The sequence below is a fragment of the Balaenoptera physalus genome, assembly GCF_965194825.1.
Source record: "Balaenoptera physalus genome assembly, chromosome: 14".
Lineage (NCBI taxonomy): Eukaryota > Metazoa > Chordata > Mammalia > Artiodactyla > Balaenopteridae > Balaenoptera > Balaenoptera physalus.
This window is the reverse complement of record NC_138893.1, coordinates 48,562,609-48,583,901: the sequence shown is the minus strand read 5'-3', so window position 1 is coordinate 48,583,901 and position 21,293 is coordinate 48,562,609. Positions and strand designations below refer to the sequence as shown.

The window sequence follows — 21,293 nt, the reverse complement described above, 5'->3', positions numbered from 1 at the left end:
GATCAGTCCTCACAGGGCCTTAAATGCTATATTAATGGGCTTAGAATTTATCCCATAGCATGCTGGATGTGATGCCACTAAAGGTCTTAAGCAGGGTGATAAACATGATTAACAAAGCAGATCTGAAGAGGACAAGGCTAAAGGCAGGGAGACCTAATGGGGGTTACTTTTGTAAACCACAACAGTGATGACCAGAGCCTGTACTAGCACCATCAGGAATGAAAAGAACAGGCCAGAATCTAGAAAGATTAGGAGGCTGTATTAAAGTGCACACGTGTGCATGTGTGTTTAAATGTATTGAAAGGGGACTAGAAGAATGATCTCCAAACTACTGACAGTGTTCATCTATGACAAAGAGGGCTGGGGGGTGAAAGGGTAGATGAAGGGGAATGTTCATATTTTACTCTATATATTTCTGTATTCCTGAATATTGCACAATAAGAATTTATTTGTGTATTACCTAAATAATTTCAAACACTTTAAAAAAATAATTAAGAGATTAAAATTTGGGATTGATGATTGTATTACTCTCCATTTCTTGGATCTATGGTAGTTACATTCAGAGATGGTTTGACTTCCTAATGGGAATAGTAACAATTACAATTGTCTTTAAAAAAGCTTTGAAAAGGAAGTGGTTGGATACAGAGCCAGGAAACTTCAGGTGTTTTTGATTCTTAAACCAAGTTCATTAAGATTTAAATGTTTAATATATAACTGGAAATATAAAAAGTAACAGAGCATATTTGAAAAAAGATTCCAAAATGAAATTCTGAAGAAACTAAAAAATAATAAAAACTAAAATAAAAAATGTGATGAATACAAAAAATCTACAAACAATAAATGCTGGAGAGGGTGTGGAGAAAAGGGAACCCTCTTGCACTGTTGGTGGGAATGTAAATTGATACAGCCACTATGGAGAACAGTATGGAGGTTCCTTAAAAAACTAAAAATAGAACTACCATATGACCCAGCAATCCCACTACTGGGCATATACCCTGAGAAAACCATAATTCAAAAAGAGTCAGGTACCACAATGTTCATTGCAGCACTATTTACAATAGCCAGGACACGGAAGCAACCTAAATGTCCATGGACAGATGAATGGATAAAGAAGATGTGGCACATATATACAATGGAATATTACTCCACCATAAAAAGAAACGAAATTGAGTTATTTTTAGTGAGGTGGATGGACCTAGAGTCTGTCATACAAAGTGAAGTCAGTCAGAAAGAGAAAAACAAATACCGTATGCTAACACATATATATAGAATCTAAAAACAAAAAAGTGGTTCTGAAGAACCTAGGGGCAGGACAGGAATAAAGACGCAGACATAGAGAATGGACTTGAGGATACAGGGAGGGGGAAGGGTAAGCTGGGAAGAACTGAGAAAGTGGCAATGACATATATACAGTACCAAATGTAAAACAGATAGCTAGGGGCCTCCCTCGTGGCGCAGTGGTTAAGAATCTGCTTGCCAATGCAGGGGACACGGGTTCGAGCCCTGGTCCAGGAAGATCCCACATGCTGCGGAGCAACTAAGCCCATGCACCACAACTACTGAGCCTCTGCACCTAGATCCTGTGCTCCCAACAAGAGAAGCCACCACAATGAGAAGCCTGCGCACTGCAACGAAGAGTAACCCCCGCTTGCGGCAACTAGAGAAAGCCCGCGCACAGCAATGAAGACCCAACGCAGCCAAAAATAAAAATAAATTAAATTAAATAAATTTAAAAAATAAAAATAAAAAAATAAAAAATAAAACAGATAGCTAGTGGGAAGCAGCTGCATAGCACAGAGAGATCAGCTCGGTGCGTTGTGACCACCTAGAGGGGTGGGATAGGGAGGGTGGGAGGGAGACGCAAGAGGGAGGGGATATGGGGATACATGTATACGTATAGCTGATTCACTTTGTTATACAGCAGAAACTAACGCAACAATGTAAAGCAATTATACTCCAATAAAGATGTTAAAAAAAACAGTGATGAACAGATTCAGGTCAGACCCAACCAGAAAGAGAATTAGTGAACTGGAAGGTAGCTCAGGAAAAACCTTCCAGAATGTAACATGGAGAGAAAAAAGGATGGAAAATATGAAAGAAAGGATATGAGAAGAGAGGAACACAGTGCCAAAGTCTAACATATGCTTATTAGAGTTCAGAAGGACAGGAGAAAGAGAATGGAGCAAGGACAACACATGAAAAGATAATGACTGAGAATTTATAAACCAATTAAACACAAGCATAGAATCAAAAACTCCAATGACTCCCAAGCATGATAAATAAAAAGAAATCCAAAGTTTATTACCTACCAATTTTGGGAGGAATATTAGTGAGAGTGACGTTTCTGATAGGCCTTTTGCATACTTTTGACTTTTGAGAGCATATTACTATTATATATAATAATATAGTTGACCCTTGAAAAAGGAGGGTGTTGGGGCACCAAACCCCACAGAGTCGAAAATCCACATATAACTCTGCAGTCAGCCCTCTATTTCCTTGGTTCTGCAAACTAGGAATAGAAAGGGACCTCAAACTAGGGATAGAAAAGAACTTCCTCACATGGAAACAACCTAAATGCCCATCAACAGATGAATGGATAAAGAAGATGTAGTACGTATATATAATGGAATATTACTCAGCCATAAAAAGGTACGAAATTGGGTCATTTGTAGAGATGTGGATGGACCTAGAGACTGTCATACAGAGTGAAGTAAGTCAGAAAGAGAAAAATATCATATATTAATGCATATATGTGGAACCTGAAAAAATTGGTATAGACCATCTTATTTACAAAGCAGAAACAGAGAACAAACATATGGATACCAAGGGGGGAGAGGGGGTGGGATGAACTGGGAGATTGGGATTGACATATACACACTATTGATACTATGTATAAAATAGATAACTAATGAGAACCTACTGTATAGCACAGGGAACTCTACTCAGCACTCTGTGGTGACCTAAATGGGAAGGAAATCCAAAAAAGGGGGGATATGTGTATATGTATAGCTGACTCACTTTGCTGTACAGTAGAAACTAACACAACATTGTAAAGCAACTATACTCCAATAAAAATTTTAAAAAGTAAAGAAAAGAACTTCCTCAACCTGATAAAGGGCAGCTATGAAAACCCTGCAGCTACCATCAAACTTAATCATTAAAGACTGCAATCTTGGGACTTCCCTGGTGGCACAGTGGTTAAGAATCCGCCTGCCAATGCAGGGGACACAGATTCAATCCCTGGTTCGGGAAGATCCCACATGCCGCGGAGCAAATAAGCCCGTGCGCCTCAACTACTGAGCCTGTGCTCTAGAGCCCGTGAGCCACAACTACTGAGCCTGCGTGTTGCAACTACTGAAGCCTGCGCGCCTAGAGCCCGTGCTCCACAACAAGAGAAGGCACCGCAATGAGAAGCCCGCGCACTGCAACGAAGAGTAGCCCCCACTCGCCGCAACTAGACAAAGACCGTGCGCAGCAACAAAGACACAACACAGTCAAAAAAAAAAAAGACTGCAATCTTTCTTCCTAAGATGAGGCAAAAGAAAAGGATGTCCACTCTCATTAGTTTTATTTAGCACGGTACTGGACATTCTAGCCAAGGCAATCAGGCAAGAAAAGGGGCCTCCAAACTGGAAAAGAAGAAGTAAAACTATCCTTATTTGCAGATGACATGATCTTATATATAGAAATCCCTAAAGAATACATACACACACACACACACACACACACACACACACACACACACACACACAATTAGAGCTAATAAACAAATCTGGCAACGTTGCAGGATATAAGATCAATATGCAAAAACCAGTTGTATTTCCATAAACTAGCAATGTACAATCCAAAAATAAAATTAAGAAAACAATTCCATTTACTATAGCACCAGAAATCATAGACTAATTAGAAATGAACTTAACAAAAGTAGTGTTAAGACTTATATACTGATAACTACAAAAACTGTTGAAAGTGATTAAAGAAGGTCTAAACAAATGTAAAGACATCCCATGTACATCAATCGGAACACTTGATATTGTTGAGATGATGATACTCCTCAAACTGATATACAGAGTCAATGCACTCCCTATCGAAATCCCAGTTGGCTTTTTCACAGAAATTGACAAGCTGATCCTAAAATTCTTATGTATATAGAAGGTCCCCAGAATAGTCAAAACAATTTTGAAAAGGAAGGAAAAACTAACTGGAGGATGCACATCACAATTTCAAAACTTAATACAAAACTGTAGCAATTAAGACTGTGTAGTACTGACATGAGGATAGACAAACAGACCAATGGAATACAATGGGGAGGCCAGAAAAAAACACATATATCTATGGCTAACTGATTTTTGACAAGAGTATCAAGATAATTTAATGTGGAAACAATACTCTTTTTCAGCAGAGTTAAGATAACTGGATATTCACGTGCAAAAGAATGAATTTAAACCCCTATCTTGCACCATATACAAAAATTAACTCAGAACGTATCCAAAACCTAAATATAAAACATGAAACTATAAAACTCTCAAAGGAAAATATAGGTGTAAATCTTTGTGACCGTAGGTTAAGCAATGATTTCTTAAACATGATAACAAAAGCACAAGCAACAAAAACCATAGATAAATTGGACTTCATCAGTATTAAAAAACATTTGTCCTTCAAATGACATTACCAAGAAGGTGAAAAGACAACCCACAGAATGGGAGAAAATGTCTGAAAATCATATACCAGACAAAGGTTTAGTATCTAGAAAACATGAAGAACTTATACAACTCAATAATAAAAAAAAAACTCAATTAAGAAATGGGAAAAAAAAAAAAAAAGAAATGGGCAAAGGATCTGAAGAGATATTTCTTGAAAGAAGATATACAAATGGCCAATAAGAGCATAAAAAGATGCTCAACATCATTAATCATAAGGGAAATGCACATCAAAATCGCAATGAGATACCACCACACACTAGGATGGGCTATAGTAATTTTTAAAAACCCACTAACAATAGCAAGTGTTATTTTGAAGGGCGTAGAGAAATTGGAAGCCACAAACATTGTTGAAGGGAATGAAAAAGATGCATTTGCATTGGAAAACAGTTTGATAATGCTTCAGTAAGTTAAACTTAAAGTTACCATATGACCCAGCAAATTCTACTGCTAGATATATAATCCCCAACACTGAAAACATGTCCACACAAAATGTATACACAAATGTTTGAAGTAGCATTACTCATACCAGCCGAAATGTGGAAACAATCCAAATATTAAGCAACAGATGAACAGATAAACAAAATGTGGTATATTCAGACAATGTAATATCATTCAGCCATTAAAGGAATTAAGTATTGGCTCATGCTACAATATGGATGAACCCTGAAAACATTAATTGAAAGAGATAGAAAGAAAAAAAAGCCACATATTTTATGATTCAATTTATATGAAATGTCCAGAATAGGTAATTCCATAGAGACAGAAAGTAGATTAGTGGCTGTCAGGGATTGAGGAGAGAAGGGAATGGGGAGTAACTAATAATGAGTGTGGGGCTTCTTTTTGGAGTGATGAAAATGTTCTGGAATTAGATAGTGGTGATGGTTACATAACTCTCGATATACTAAAACCCACTGAATTGTATATTCAATAGTGTTCCTTTTTCTGAGTTATATTTCATTGTGTGGATTTACTGCATTTTATTTATGCATTCACCCATTAAAGGATATTTGGGTTGTCCCTTGTTTGAGGCAATTATAGACTGATATACTATAAACATTATTCATGTACAGTTTTTTGTGTGAGCATAAAGTTTTCCTTTATCTAGGGCAAGTATCTAGGAGTAAGATCTCTGGGTCATTGGCTAAGGGTCTCTAACTTTATAAGAAATTACCAAACTGTTTAGCAGAGTAGCTGCAGCAATGTATCAGAGCTCCAACTGCTCCACCTCCTTGACAGCACTTGGTATCGGCAGTATTTTTTATTTCAGCCACTGTAATAGGCATATACAATGTGGTTTTAATTTGTATTCCCTAATGGCTAGTGATGTTACAAATATGTGTGTATGCCATCCATATATCCTCTGTAGTGACATGTCAGTCTCTTGCCCATTTCTTCATTGGGTTGTTATCATATTATTGAATTTTAAAAGTTCTTCTTTTTTTTTTTTATTCTGAATACAAGTTCTTTATCAGATATGTGATTTACAAGTATTTTCTCAGTCTGTAGCTAAAAACTGAAAAAAGCCCAAAGGTCCATTAACAGAAAATGAATAAACAAACTGTGGTATAATGATACAATGGAATGCCAGATAGTAATAAAAAGAACAAATTACTGATATACACAAAAACATGGATGAATCTCTCAGACATTACACTGAATAAAAGAAGCCATATCCAAAAGAATCCTTGAGGGAGATCCCTGGTGACCGAGTGGTTAGGATTAGGCACTGTCACTGCCATGGCCCAGGTTCAATCCCTGGTCAGGGAACTGAGATCCCTCAGGCTGCGTGACACAGCAAAGCAAAGCAACACACACACACACACACACACACACACACACAAGAATCCTTGAAGGTGAAATACACTATCTAAATATGATTAACATTTCCTCAGCCTGAGTTTCTTACTGCAGGATTTCATTAAATCAAAGACCTGCTATCATTTATTCTTTCTCTTCCTTGATGCCGCCACCACCACTACTTCCTGTTTTATTTTACTCTTAGGTATATTGTTTTGGGAAGAAGCATAGAGGGAACGGTGGCAGAGAAACAAATTGAGCATGTTTTAGGATCCAGCATCTTCTTTTGAACAATAAAGTTTAGAGAATTTGTATTCCATAAAGTAGTATCACTGCTCATTATAAAGCGTACTTGTATCTAGAACAGACAATACCTATGATGTAAGAAAAGGTATGTCACTGACAGAATTTTTTCAATTCATCTTTTTATGTTGAGATAATTGTAGATTCACATGCAGTAGTAAGAAATAATACAGAGAGATTCCCTACACTCTTCACCCAGTTTCCCCCCAGTGGGAACATCTTGCATAAACATAGTACAATATCAAAATATCACAACCAGGAAACTGACATTGACACAATCCACCAACCAGATTTCACCAGTTTTACATGCACTCATTTGTGTGTGTGTAGACTCATGTAATCACCACTCGAGTCAAGATAAAAAACAGTTCCATCACAAGGATTCCTTGTACAACTTTTTATAGCTACACCCACCTCCCACCACCCAAGCCAATCCCTAACCCCTGGCAACCACTACTCTTTTCCCAATCTCCATAATTTTGTCATTTCAGGAATGTTACAGACATGGAATCATACAGTAAGTAACCTTTTGAGATTTGCTTTATTAACTCAGCATAGTTTACTTGAGCTGTACTAAAGCTGTGTGTATCAATAGTTAATTCGCTTTTATTGCTGAAGAGTATTCCATCGATCAATTGTCTTGGGTCAAAATAAATAAAAATTTTAAATCTTATCAATTCCTGAATCCCCATTTGTCATTCCTTAGGAATATGAAACTCTAACCAAAGCATTAGAATGATATACTAACAAAAATATTTAGTACAGTTCTGATACTCTACCTCACTCTTTTTTTTTAAACATTCTTTTTTTAAAAATTTATTTATTTTATTTATTTATTTTTGGCTGCGTTTGGTCTTCATTGCTGCACGCGGGCTTTCTCTAGTTGCGGCGAGCAGGGGCTACTCTTCGCTGCGGTGCACAGGCTTTTCATTACCGTGGCTTCTCGTTGCGGAGCACGGGCTCTCGGCACGTGGGCTTCAGTAGTTGTGGCACGTGGGCTCTAGAGCGCAGGCTCAGCAGCCGTGGCACATGGGCTTAGCTGCTCCGCAGCCTGTGGGATCTTCCCAGACCAGGGCTCGAACCCCTGTCCCCTGCATTGGCAGGCGGATTCTTAACCACTGCACCACCAGGGAAGCCCCTCACTCTTCTTATTCTGACAAGATGTATGTACATTATTTAAGGATGGCTCCTTGGCATTCCTGAGGACCTATATTTCCATGTGATTTTCAATTTATAATATGGCTACAGAAATGTTAACAATTTATCCATTTGAATATTTGAAACCATACTGAAATGGCAGGTTAATTCGGCTTGATTGATGACACAACTAAAAAGCTGAATGACATTCATGTGACATCCATAAGTGGTTGACAAAAAAATTAAAATTTATCAACCTGTACTCTTTGCATAAAACCTGATACCTACTTTTTTTTTTAAACATCTTTATTGAAGTATAATTGCTTTACAATGGTGTGTTAGTTTCTGCTTTATAACAAAGTGAATCAGTTATACATATACATATGTTCCCATATCTCTTCCCTCTTGCATCTCCCTCCCTCCCACCCTCCCTATCCCACCCCTTTAGGTGGTCACAAAGCACCGAGCTGATCTCCCTGTGCTATGCGGCTGCTTCCCACTAGCTATCTATTTTACGTTTGGTAGTGTATATATGTCCATGACACTCTCTCACCCTGTCACATCTCACCCCTCCCCCTCCCCATATCCTCAAGTCCATTCTCTAGTAGGTCTGTGTCTTTATTCCCGTCTTGCCACTAGGTTCTTCATGGCCTTTTTTTTTTTCCCCTTAGATTCCATATATATGTGTTAGCATACTGCTGATACCTACTTTTAATTTGAGGTTAAAAAAAAACCATAAACATTTCTACTTCTACTAGTGTGCCAAGCTATAGGTACTAAAAAATAATTTTATATATGTATGCAAATTCCTTTTTATTACTTAAACATATATAATAAACTTATTTTGACTGGAGAATTATTATTCAAAAGATTTAAATAAATACTGGTATGAAGGCCAAAATTTCAATTTAAAAAAATAATTTCAGATAAATATATAAAGAACCTTAAAGACAAAGTAACTGCAGTGTCTTTCAAAATAAGGCAAGGGAGGGTGGGATGAATTGGGACATTGGGATTGACATATATACACTACTATGTATAAAATAGATAACTAATGAGAACCTACTGTATAGCACAGGGAACTCTGTGGTGACCTAAATGGGAAGGAAATCCGAAAAAGAGGCGATATACGTATACATATAGTTGATTCACTTTGTTGCTGTACAGTAGAAACTAACACAACATTGTAAAGCAACTATACTCCAATAAAAATTAATTTAAAAAAATAAGGCAAAAGACTGGATAACCAAAAATTCACAAGCCCAATTACTTACCAAATTTCAGTTCAACATGATAAAAACCACTGATCAATTCATAAGCTGTGTTCATAAAGAAAGAGCAAATTCATATACAAAAATTCTTTCGTACTGTAATCATTGAAACTTTAAAAGGATAAAACCAAATACCTGACTTCAGCATCCTGGACACTGTCAACAGGGAAAGCAGATGAAAATTCTAATTGTTCCATTCCTGGATATGGTAGATACAAACTGTGATCTGTACTCATCACTATCAGATTTTAAACAGGATACTATTTAAGAGCTAAGTGTCTAACCTGCCTCCTTCAAGCGACAGTAACATATGAGCAGCTCAGCCTGTCTCTGACCATACACCAAAACATATTCCAAAGAAGGGTTTGGCCTGATGATTAGCTCCAGCCTAGAAGACTCAACAACCATAATAAGGAAATGGAAGAAGAACAAGTCATACATTCTGAAGGCCAGTTTCTTAATAGTGACATATGACCATTATTTCCATATTGAAACTTAGAAGACCAATATTAAGCAAGAAAAAAAGCTAGAAGTTAGATATTTATTTACTTAATTAAAAATATTTAGCTTCTTCTAAAAGGGAATTCTAAAGTATCACATACAATGTACAGTTATGATAAATGATCATCATAGCCTGCCTAATTTAACCAATGATAAATTACCAACCCCAATAAATGTCTTTAATAAAAAGCCCTGAAATAGAACACTCTACAAATTGACTTAACTAGAAAACTAAACCAAATTTCTTTTAAATGCTTTCTATTTAAAAATTTTAATTAACAAAAGCAAATACTTGCAAGAGTTCAAGAACCTAATTTTTTATATTAAAAGGAAATTCTGCAATATGCTACAACATGGATGAACCTTGAAGACATCATGCTAAGTGCAACAAGCCAGTCACAAAAAGACCAATACTGTATGATTCCATTTATATGAGGTACTTAGGGTGGCCAAAATCATCAAGACAGAAAGATAATGGTGGTTAGCTGCCAAGGGCTGGGGTGAGGGGAGAATGGAAAGTTATTGCTCAGTAGATGTAAGGTTTCAATTTACAAAATGAAAAGAGTTGTGGGGATGGACAGTGGTGATAACTACATAACAATGTGAATGTATTTAATACCACTGAACTGTATACTTAAAAGCAGTTAAGATGGCAAATTTTATGGTATGTGTACTTTATTAAAATTCTATTTTAGTAAAAAATAGGGGGAAAATAGGGGAAAAAATAGAAAAAAGGGGGGGAAGTTTTAAATGACTTAAGAATTCAAACCCTTCAAGATGCTTTTTCTATTCTTTCTATTATTTCAGATTGCACTCTACTATATGAAGAATGTAGGGTACAGAGCCTGTCCAGAATCTTCCAGGAAGTATCATTCTAAATGAGTCAGAAGTGCTCTCAGGCTGTGAAATAGTAAATACAATTAGGACACTTGATGTTTCCTAGATGATCTCTCTTCATTGCATAATTCTAGCCCTTGTTTCCACTGATAAATACGTTACATCACAACCAAATGTATACTTCATGAATATAAAGACTGAGCAAATAATTGAACAGAAAGTATACAACACCTCTACATTTTATCTCTTCCAAATGCATATGTTATGTGTTTTATTTATACATACACACATAAACACTCTGTTTTACACTTTATTTCCCATGCACATCTAGCAACACGTCTCACACACTGCAGAGGATCATTGGTACCCACTGATAGATTCTGAGTCTTCATATCTTAATGGGAACCTGAAATGTTTTTACTCTTTCGGGTTTAAGAAAAAACAGCAGCCTAAAATCTAGAAATGCTACATAGTCAGCAAATGTTTCTGCTTAATAGAGTTAAATCAATTTGTTATGGAACACTTTGTTTCCTTCACATAAACACATTCACCAGAGAACTGCCACAAAGGTGAAATCACAACCTGCTGGGCCAGTGACTGCGAGTTTATTCAGTAAATGCTCAGCTTGTTTTCACTTGTGGATCAGTTGATTAAAGACTCTTATATGCAGTGTGTATCATAAGCTCCCAAGTAAGCAATTATTAATTAGCAATTATTAAGTTCAAAGCAACAAACATTTATTGAGCATAGAATTTTTAAAGCTAGAAGAAGACTTAAAGATCTTCCTCTTTAATCTTATCATTTTATAGCTAAAGAAACCACCACCCACTGGTCTCGCCAGGATCACAACAAAACCTGAACCCAGCTCTTCCAACCCTGACTCCAATTGTTTACTCCTTTTCCATTGCTTAGAAAAAATTTCAGAGACAGCATTATAAACTTATATTTTGTCATCTTCACTATGTTCCTAGGTCCAATGTATCATAAATATACAATGTATCTGATTCCTAGACATTTACATTTTTAAAGTAGATGACTTGTGTACATTTCCTTTTGATCTTGATTATTTAAATTATGTACAAATATTCAACATAAATGTTTTGGCTACTTGAAGTATACTACTAATATAAATATGGCTTATTTTTCTTTCTGGTAGATTTGTACTAGTAAGTGATCAAAATAGAAAACTTATGGGGGCCTAAAACAAGGTAAATGGGTACTGCCTACAGTGGGACGGACTGGAGATTCCACCTTGCCAAGACAGAGATTTCTTGTCAGCTCCTGTGCTTAATTTAGGTCATACTGAGCTCAGGACTATGTGAAATATAAATATGCATTAAATGAAACTGACAAGAAAGGACAGTTTATACTGCATGAAGCTGTTGTTCAACAAATACTGGATGGTAAGAGTACATAAAACCCCTTTGACCAAACCGAACCAAGAATGTAGAAGTAATGGGTGTTCCCAATGAACATAACAAGCAAACAGAAAAACCAGAATAAAAGATTTGGAATTTGGAAAAGGCAGTACCCATGTTTTAAACTCAGAGTACAAAAATTAGCACATTTTGTGAGGTTCAGGATTCATCCTTTGCATCCTTCTAAGAATGTGACACCAGCTGGCAGGCAGGTGTGTTTGTCACCTAAAAGTGATAAAAGTTTGTGTATATCATAAATTAAATGATTTGAATACAAACCTTTTTGCTTTTGGAAGTCAGTTTTTAATTTTTCATCTTGATCTCTCTCTTGATATAAGTTTCCAAAATTTTATTCTTTAGTACAAGTAGTATTTACAACGTTTGTTCTTACATTAATTTTTTTCTTAATGTAAGCATTAATGAACTGGAAAAAATGCTACCTAGTGACCTACCATCAGGGAAATATCACCAACCTACTTTAAAAACCAACTAGTGATGCAATAATTAACTTTCAAGATATTCAATATCAAGTAACTATTTTCTTCAAAATATTAATGCTTACTGAAGCACTAAAATGTTACCTAATTCTGACCTAGCTTTCCTACACAGAGAAGAATGGAATCAGAATTATTTTTCTGTCTGCTTACAAGAACTTATCTGTATAAACTAGTTTAACCATCCCAGAACAGATGAGTAATTATGAGTTGTTGTAGACTTCCTGGAGTTCCTATGCAACGTTTTTGCACTACCAGTACACCATCATTTCCACTTTTCCTGGATTTCCCAGGACAGAGGCAGAGACAGTACTACTAGGGCCCAGATCTTTCTATCCTACAAGTATAAACTTCTAATTTCTGTCTAAAACCAAATGATTCCTAATTGCAGTATCTACTTCCAAGTATCTCAGTCACTTAAGATTCAGGTAGCCATTAAGATTTAGAAGCAGTCATTTAATTGAATCTATTAAAACTGGCAAATGCATTGAAAATACTTACTTTTTAAACTTTTAAAGGAAAAATGATTTAGAGAAAATATTAAAGTCTTAAATCAATATAAAAAAACACTGCTAACACCCAGAATTATCCACATTCAATCTAATACAGTAATCAGTAGGCACAATTCTAAAACTATTTAAAAACTATAATCAGTTTGTGGCAAATGGCAATTAAAAACTTCATTATTGAGAGAGCAGACAGCACAAGCAAGAAGAACTACAATGCTTCTGCCTGTGGAACAAACACCACATTCACAGAAAGACAGACAAGATGAAAAGGCAGAGGGCATTGTACCAGATGAAGGAACAAGATAAAACCCCAGAAAAACAACTAAATGAAGTGGAGATAGGCAACGTTCCAGAAAAAGAATTCAGAATAATGATAGTGAAGATGATCCAGGACCTTGGAAAAAGAATGGAGGCAAAAATCGAGAAGATGCAAGAAATGTTTAACACGGCTTCCCTGGTGGTGCAGTGGTTGAGAGTCTGCCTGCCAATGCAGGGGACACGGGTTCGAGCCCTGGTCTGGGAAGATCCCACATGCCGCGGAGCAACTGGGCCCGTGAGCCACAACTACTGAGCCTGCATGTCTGGAGCCTGTGCTCCACAACAAGAGAGGCCGCGATAGTGAGAGGCCCGCGCACCGCGATGAAGAGTGGCCCCTGCTTGCCGCAACTAGAGAAAGGCCTCACACAGAAACGAAGACCCAACACAGCCAATAAATAAATAAATAAATTTAAAATGTATTTTCAAAAATGAAAAATTAATTTAAAAAAAAAAGGAAATGTTTAACAAAGACCTAGAAGAATAAAAGAACAAACAGAAATGAAAAATACAATAGCTGAAATGAAAAATACACTAGAAGGAATCAATAGCAGAATAACTGAGGCAGAAGAACAGATAAGTGACCTGGAAGACAGAATGGTGGAATTCACTGCTGCGGAAGAGAATAAAGAAAAAAGAATGAAAAGAAATGAAGACAGCCTAAGAGACCTCTGGGACAACATTAAATGCAAGAACATTCACATTATAGGGGTCCCAGAAGGAGAAGAGAGAGAGAAAGGACCGGAGAAAATATTTGAAGAGATTATAGTTAAAAACTTCCCTAACATGGGAAAGGAAATAGCCACCCAAGTCCAGAAGTGCAGAGAGTCCCATACAGGATAAAGTGCAGAGAGTCCCATACAGGATAAACCCAAGGAGAAACACACCAAGACACATAGTAATCAAACTGGCAAAAATTAAAGACAAAGAAAAATCATTGAGAGCAGCAAGGGAAAAACCATAAATAACATACAAGGGAACTCCCATAAGGTTAACAGCTGATTTCTCAGCAGAAACTCTACAAGCCAGAAGGGAGTGGCATGATATACTTAAAGTGATGAAAGGGAAGAACCTACAACCAAGATGACTCTACCCGGCAAGGATCTCATTCAGATCCGATGGAGAAATCAAAAGCTTTACAGACAAGAAAAAGCTAAGAGAATTCAGCACCACCAAACCAGCTCTACAACAAATGCTAAAGGAACTTCTCTAAGTAGGAAACACAAGAGAAGAAAAGGACCTACAAATACAAACCCAAAACAATTAAGAAAATGGTAACAGGAACATACATATCAATAATTACCTTAAACGTGAATGGATTAAATGCTCCAACCAAAAGACACAAGCTCACTAAATAGATACAAAAACAAGACCCATACATATGCTGTCTACAAGAGACCCACTTCAGACCTAGGGACACATACAGACTGAAAGTGAGGGGATGGAAAAAGATATACCATGCAAATGGAAATCAAAAGAAAGCTGGAGTAGCAATACTCATATCAGATAAAATAGACTTTCAAATAAAGAATGTTACAAGAGACAAGGAAGGACACTACATAATGATCAACAGATCAATCCAAGAAGAAGATATAACAATTATAAATATATATGCACCCAACATAGGAACACCTCAATACATAAGGCAACTGCTAACAGCTACAAAGGAGGAAATCGACAGTAACACAATAATACTGGAGGACTTTAACACCTCATTTACAACAATGGACAGATCATCCAAACAGAAAATTAATAAGGAAACACAAGCTTTAAATGACACAGTAGACCAGATAGATTGAATTGATATTTAGAGGACATTCCATCCAAAAACAGCAGATTACACTTTCTTCTCAAGTGAGCACGGAACATTCTCCAGGATACATCACATCTTGGGTCACAAATCAAGCCTCAGCAAATTCAAGAAAACTGAAATCATACCAAGCACTTTTCTGACCACAACGCTATGAGATTAGAAATCAATTACAGGGGAAAAAAACGTAAAAAACACAAACACATGAAGGCTAAACAATACGTTACTAAATAACCATGAGATCACTGAAGAAATCAAAGAGGAAATCAAAAAATACCTACAGACAAATGACAATGAAAACATGATGATCCAAAACATATGGGATGCAGCAAAAGCAGTTTTAAGAGGGAAGTTTATAGCTATACAAACCTACCTTAAGAAACAACAAACATCTCAAACAATCTAACCTTACACCTAAAGGAACTAGAGAAAGAAGAACAAACAAAACCCAAAGTTAGCAGAAGGAAAGAAATCATAAAGATCAGAGCAGAAATAAATGAAACAGAAACAAAGAAAACAATAGCAAAGATCAATAAAACTAAAAGGTGGTTCTTTGAGAAGATAAACAAGATTGATAAACCATTAGCCAGACTCATCAAGAAAAAGAGGGAGAGGACTCAAATCAATAAAATCAGAAATGAAAAAGGAGAAGTTACAACAGACACCGCAGAAAAACAAAGCATCCTAAGAGACTACTACAAGCAACTCTGTGCCAATAAAATGGACAACTTGGAAGAAATGGACAAATTCTTAGAAAGGTATAACCTTCCAAGACTGAACCAGGAAGAAATAGAAAATATGAACAGACCAACCACAAGTAATGAAATTGAAACTGTGATTAAAAATCTTCCAACAAACAAAAGTCCAGGACCAGATGGCTTCACAGGTGAATTCTATCAAACACTTAGAGAAGAGCTAACACCCATCTTTCTCAAACTCTTCCAAAAATTGCGGAGGAAGGAACACTCCGAAACTCATTCTATGAGGCCACCATCACCCTGATACCAGAACCAGACCAAGATACTACAAAAAAAGAAAAGTACAGACCAATATCACTGATAAATATAGATGCAAAAATCCTCAACAAAATACTAGCAAACAGAATCCAACAACACATTAAAAGGATCCTACACCATGATCAAGTGGGATTTATCCCAGTGATGCAAGGATTCTTCAATATACGCAAATCAATCAATGTGATACACCATATTAACAAACTGAAGAATAAAAACCATATGATCATCTCAATAGATGCAGAAAAAGCTTTTGACAAAATTCAACACCCATCTGTGATTAAAAACTCTCCAGAAAGTGGGCATAGAGGGAACCTACCTCAACATAATAAAGGCCATATACAACAAACCCACAGCAAACATCATTCTCAATGGTGAAAAACTGAAAGCATTTCCTCTAAGATCAGGAACAAGACAAGGATGTCCACTCTCGCCACTCTTATTCAACATAGTTTTGGAAGTCCTAGCCATGGCAATCAGGGAAGAAAAAGAAATAAAAGGAATACAAACTGGAAAAGAAGGAGTAAAACCGTCACTGTTTGCAGATGACATAATACCATACATAGACAATCCTAAAGATGCCACCAGAAAACTACTAGAGCTAATCAATGAATTTGGTAAAGTTGCAGGATGCAAAATTAATGCACAGAAATCTCTTGCATTCCTATACACAAATGATGAAAAATCTGAAGAGAAATTAAGGAAACACTCCCATTTACCACTGCAATGAAAAGAATAAAGTACCTAGGAATAAACCTACCTAGGGAGACAAAAGACCTGTATGCAGAAAACTAGAAGACACTGATGAAAGAAATTAAAGATGATACAAACAGATGGAGAGATATACCATGTTCTTGGATTGGAAGAATCAACATTGTGAAAATGACTATACTACCCAAAGCAATCTACAGATTCAATGCAATCCCTATCAAATTACCAGTGGCATTTTTTACAGAACTAGAACAAAAAATCTTACAATTTGTATGGAGACACAAAAGACCCCAAATAGCCAAAGCGGTCTTGAGGGAAAAAAATGGAACTGGAGGAATCAGACTCCCTGATTTCAGACTATACTACAAAGCCACAGTAGTCAAGACAATATGGTCCTGGCACAAAAACAGAAATATAGATCAATGGAACAGGATAGAAAGCCCAGAGATAAACCCACACACCTATGGTCAACTAATCTATGACAAAAGAGGCAAGGATATACAATGGAGAAAAGACAGTCTCTTCAATAAGTGGTGCTCGGAGAACTGGACAGCTACATGTAAAAGAATGAAATTAGAACACTCCCTAACACCATACACAAAAATAAACTCAAAATGGATTAGAAACCTAAATGTAAGACCAGACACTATAAAACTCTTAGAGGAAGACATAGGAAGAACACTCTTTGACATAAATCACAATAAGATCTTTTTTGATCCACGTCCTAGAGTAATGAAAATAAAAACAAAAATAAACAAATGGGACCTAATGAAACTTAAAACCTTTTGCAAAGCAAAGGAAACTACAAACAAGACGAAAAGACAACCCCCAGAATGGGAGAAAATATTTGCAAACGAATCAACGGACAAAAGATTAATCTCTAAAATATATAAACAGTTCATGCAGCTCAATATTTAAAAAACAAACAACCCAATCCAGAAATGGGCAGAAGACCTAAATAGACATTTTCCAAAGAAGACATATGGATGGTCAAGAAGCACATGAAAAGCTACTCAACATCACTAATTATTAGAGAAATGCAAATCAAAACTACAGTGAGGTATCACCTCACACCAGTTAGAATAGGCATCATCAAAAATCTACAAACAACAAATGCTAGAGAGGGTGTGGAGAAAAGGGAACCCTCTTGCACTGTTGGTGGGAATGTAAATTGATACAGCCACTATGGAGAACAGTATGGAGGTTCCTTAAAAAACTAAAAATAGAATTACCATATGACCCAGCAATCCCACTACTGGGCATATACCCAGAGAAAAGCATAATCCAAAAAGACACATGCACCCCAATGTTCATTGCAGCACTATTTACAATAGCCAGGACATGGAAGCAACCTAAATGCCCATCGAAAGACGAATGGATAAAGAAGATGTGGTACATATATACAATGGAATATTACTCAGCCATAAAAAGGAACGAAATTGTGTCATTTGTAGAGACGTGGATGGATCTAGAGCCTGTCACACAGAGTGAATTAAGTCAGAAAGAGAAAAACAAATATCATATATTAACGCATATATGTGGAACCTAGAAAAATGGTACAGATGAACCGGTTTGCAGGGCAGAAATTGAGACACAGATGTAGAGAACAAATGTATGGACACCAAGGGGGGAAAGTGGAGGGGGGGGGTGTGTGATGAATTGCGAGATCGGGACTGACATATACACACTAATATGTATAAAATGGATAACTAATAAGAACCTGCTGTATAAAAAAATAAAATTCAAAAATTCAAAAAAAAAAAAGAAAGTGCCTGTTTCCCCGTATCTATACTAATACCTAACCTTTTGAATCTTTGACATTGTGATAAATTAAAAATATATCTCATTTAAAAACAAAAAAAAACAGAAAAAAACAAACTGCATTATTCATAACTAAAGCACAATTTTCTAGCAGCTGAAGACTTTCTGCTCTTAAGGACTTTTATTAGTAGATATAAGAAGCAGTAAGAATTTTTTTAAAAAAGCAGCAGCAGTGTGGTTGTAAAATTCTGGCAATAAAATTCCGGACTTTGGACAGGGTTTGAACCATAAACCAGCTATGTGATCTAGAGTAAATTGCCTAACTACTCTGCACGTTAATTTCATCATCTGTAAAATGAAGATATTATACGCCCACTTTATAGAGCTGTTTTGAGGATTAAATAGACAAAATACTTACCGATGATAAGCTTCTCGTCGATACTTTTTCAGGGCATGTTTATCCATGTTAGCAGGCATATCTGCTGCATTTTGTAACCGATCACTCCAGGAAGTTGTCATTTTATTTTATTTGTATGCTCAATTCTAGAAAAGAAAATCAGTAATTTAGTAGATTAACATTAGCATCTGTATATTGATATCAGAATTTTTTAAAAAATTAGTAAAACTCTAGCTTGCAAATTGTCTGATATAACTATTTAAATATATTGAATATGGAAATATACTGAAAAATTAAACTAACACTTCTAAACTATGTAAATTTAGGAAAATAATTTCATATAGTAATTTCTATCCAGAACGATCATATATAACACTTTCAAAAAATTAAGCATGATTGCCAGTAATAATTTACTTTAATCCTAGATTCTAGAAAAGGGGCCGAGACCACAGACATGTGAAAATATATAATTTTCAGTTAATGTATGTTCAAAATATATAAAGTAAGCAACTTTTTAATTCTGATAAACATACTAAACTCAATCAATGGTAGTACAAATATGTATGAGTATTTGACTTCTAATTATATTATGCTTTTATATTTTTCTATGATAAATTATCTTGCAGCTAGTATTACAGGCTGAACTAGAAGAAGCAATAAACTAAAACATTTCATCTCAGAATAAACATATAAAACGAGGTGAGCAGGTAAGTGTCTTTACTGTATTTTTACTATAGGCACTGTTACAGGTTTCACTTCTATTTTTGCAGTTTTCATCTGCAGCTTTAAATAAGGATGAAAAATAACCTTTTAGAGTTAAGAAGTTTATTAACATTTTATTAAAATACCAATGTTTGTGAAAACATCTGCATTCTAATTTATTTCCAATTTTGAAAATGCTAACATTGTTTATGATATTATGTCAATTTTAAAGTAAGCCATCTTTGTAGCTTTTTAAAATAATAATTTATTGAGGTGAAATTCACATAAGAAAACTAACCATTTTAAAGTAAGTCAAGGACTTCCCTGGTGGCGCAGTGGTTAAGAATCCGCCTGCCAATGCAGGGGACACAGGTTCAAGCCCTGGTCCGGGAAGATCCCACATGCCGTGGAGCAGCTAAGCCCATATGCCACAACTACTGAGCCTGCGCTCTAGAGCCTGCAAGCCACAACTACTGAAGCCCACATGCCACAACTACTGAAGCCCGCGTGCCTAGAGCCCGTGCTCCACAACAAGAGAAGCCGCTGCAATGAGAAGCCCACGCGCTGCAACGAAGAGTAGCCCTCGCTCACCGCAACTAGAGAAAGCCTGCATACAGCAACGAAGACCCAATGCAGCCAAAAATAATAAACAAATAAAATAAAATTTAAAAAAAAAAGTAAGTCAATGGCACTTAGTATGTTCATAATATAGTGCAACCACCACCTCTATCTAGTTCCAAAATACTTCTGTCACTCCAAAGTAAAACCCTTTACCCATTATGCAGTTTCTCCCCATTCTCCCCACCCCATGGCCACCCCAATCCCACTTCTGCCTCTTTGGGCTTATCTATTCTGGATATTTCATATAAACAGAATCATATAGTATGTGAGCTTTTGTATCTGGCTTCTTTCATTTAGCATGTTTTCTAGTTTCATCCATGTTGCATCATGTTTCAGATACTTCCTTCCTTTCTATGGCTGAATAATAAATATTCCACTGTGTGCATGTACCACAATTTGTTTATCTCTTCATCCGCTGATAGACATTTGGACTATTTCCACCTTTTGGCTACTGTGAATAGTACTGCTATGAACATGTACGAACAATGTATTTACTTGAGTACCAGTTTTCAATTCTTTTGGATGTATATTTAGGTCTGTAATGTTTCTGAAGTAATCAAGATTTCCAAACACTGTTTAGATAACAAAAGTACTGGTACTTGCAAAAGACTCTAGTTAAGGGACTTCCCTGGCAGTCCAATGGTTAAGACTCCGTGCTTCCACTGCAGGGGGCACAGATGCGATCCCTGGTAGCGGAACTAGGACCCCACATAACTTTTTTTTTTTTTAATCAGTCATCAATTTTATACACATCACTGTATACATGTCAATCCCAATCGCCCAATTCAGCACACTACCATCCCCACCCCATCACAGTTTTCCCCCCTTGGTGTAGGACCCCACATAACTTAAGAGAAGTTATTTACTAGGCCACTATAACTGAATCTAGATATACTATGGGTTTTTTTTTTCTTAAATTCATGTAGTAAATCCAGACTATTTTGTGGACCAAAAAAGGGTGAAATTTTGAAAAGTACAGAATTACAATGGAAC

The 21,293-nt window shown here is 36.2% G+C and overlaps 1 protein-coding gene across 2 annotated transcripts in view; it reads right to left on the bottom strand.

Moving 5' to 3' along the window:
- NT5C2 (5'-nucleotidase, cytosolic II) overlaps positions 1–21,293 on the bottom strand; it is a 105,723-nt gene that overhangs the window by 57,737 nt on the left and 26,693 nt on the right. For both annotated transcript variants that reach the window (XM_082425231.1, XM_082425232.1), the window contains exon 2: positions 18,999–19,123. In XM_082425231.1, the coding sequence (XP_082281357.1) occupies positions 18,999–19,099 (101 nt within the window). In that variant the 5' untranslated portion in view covers positions 19,100–19,123. The remainder of the gene's footprint in view (positions 1–18,998; positions 19,124–21,293) is intronic.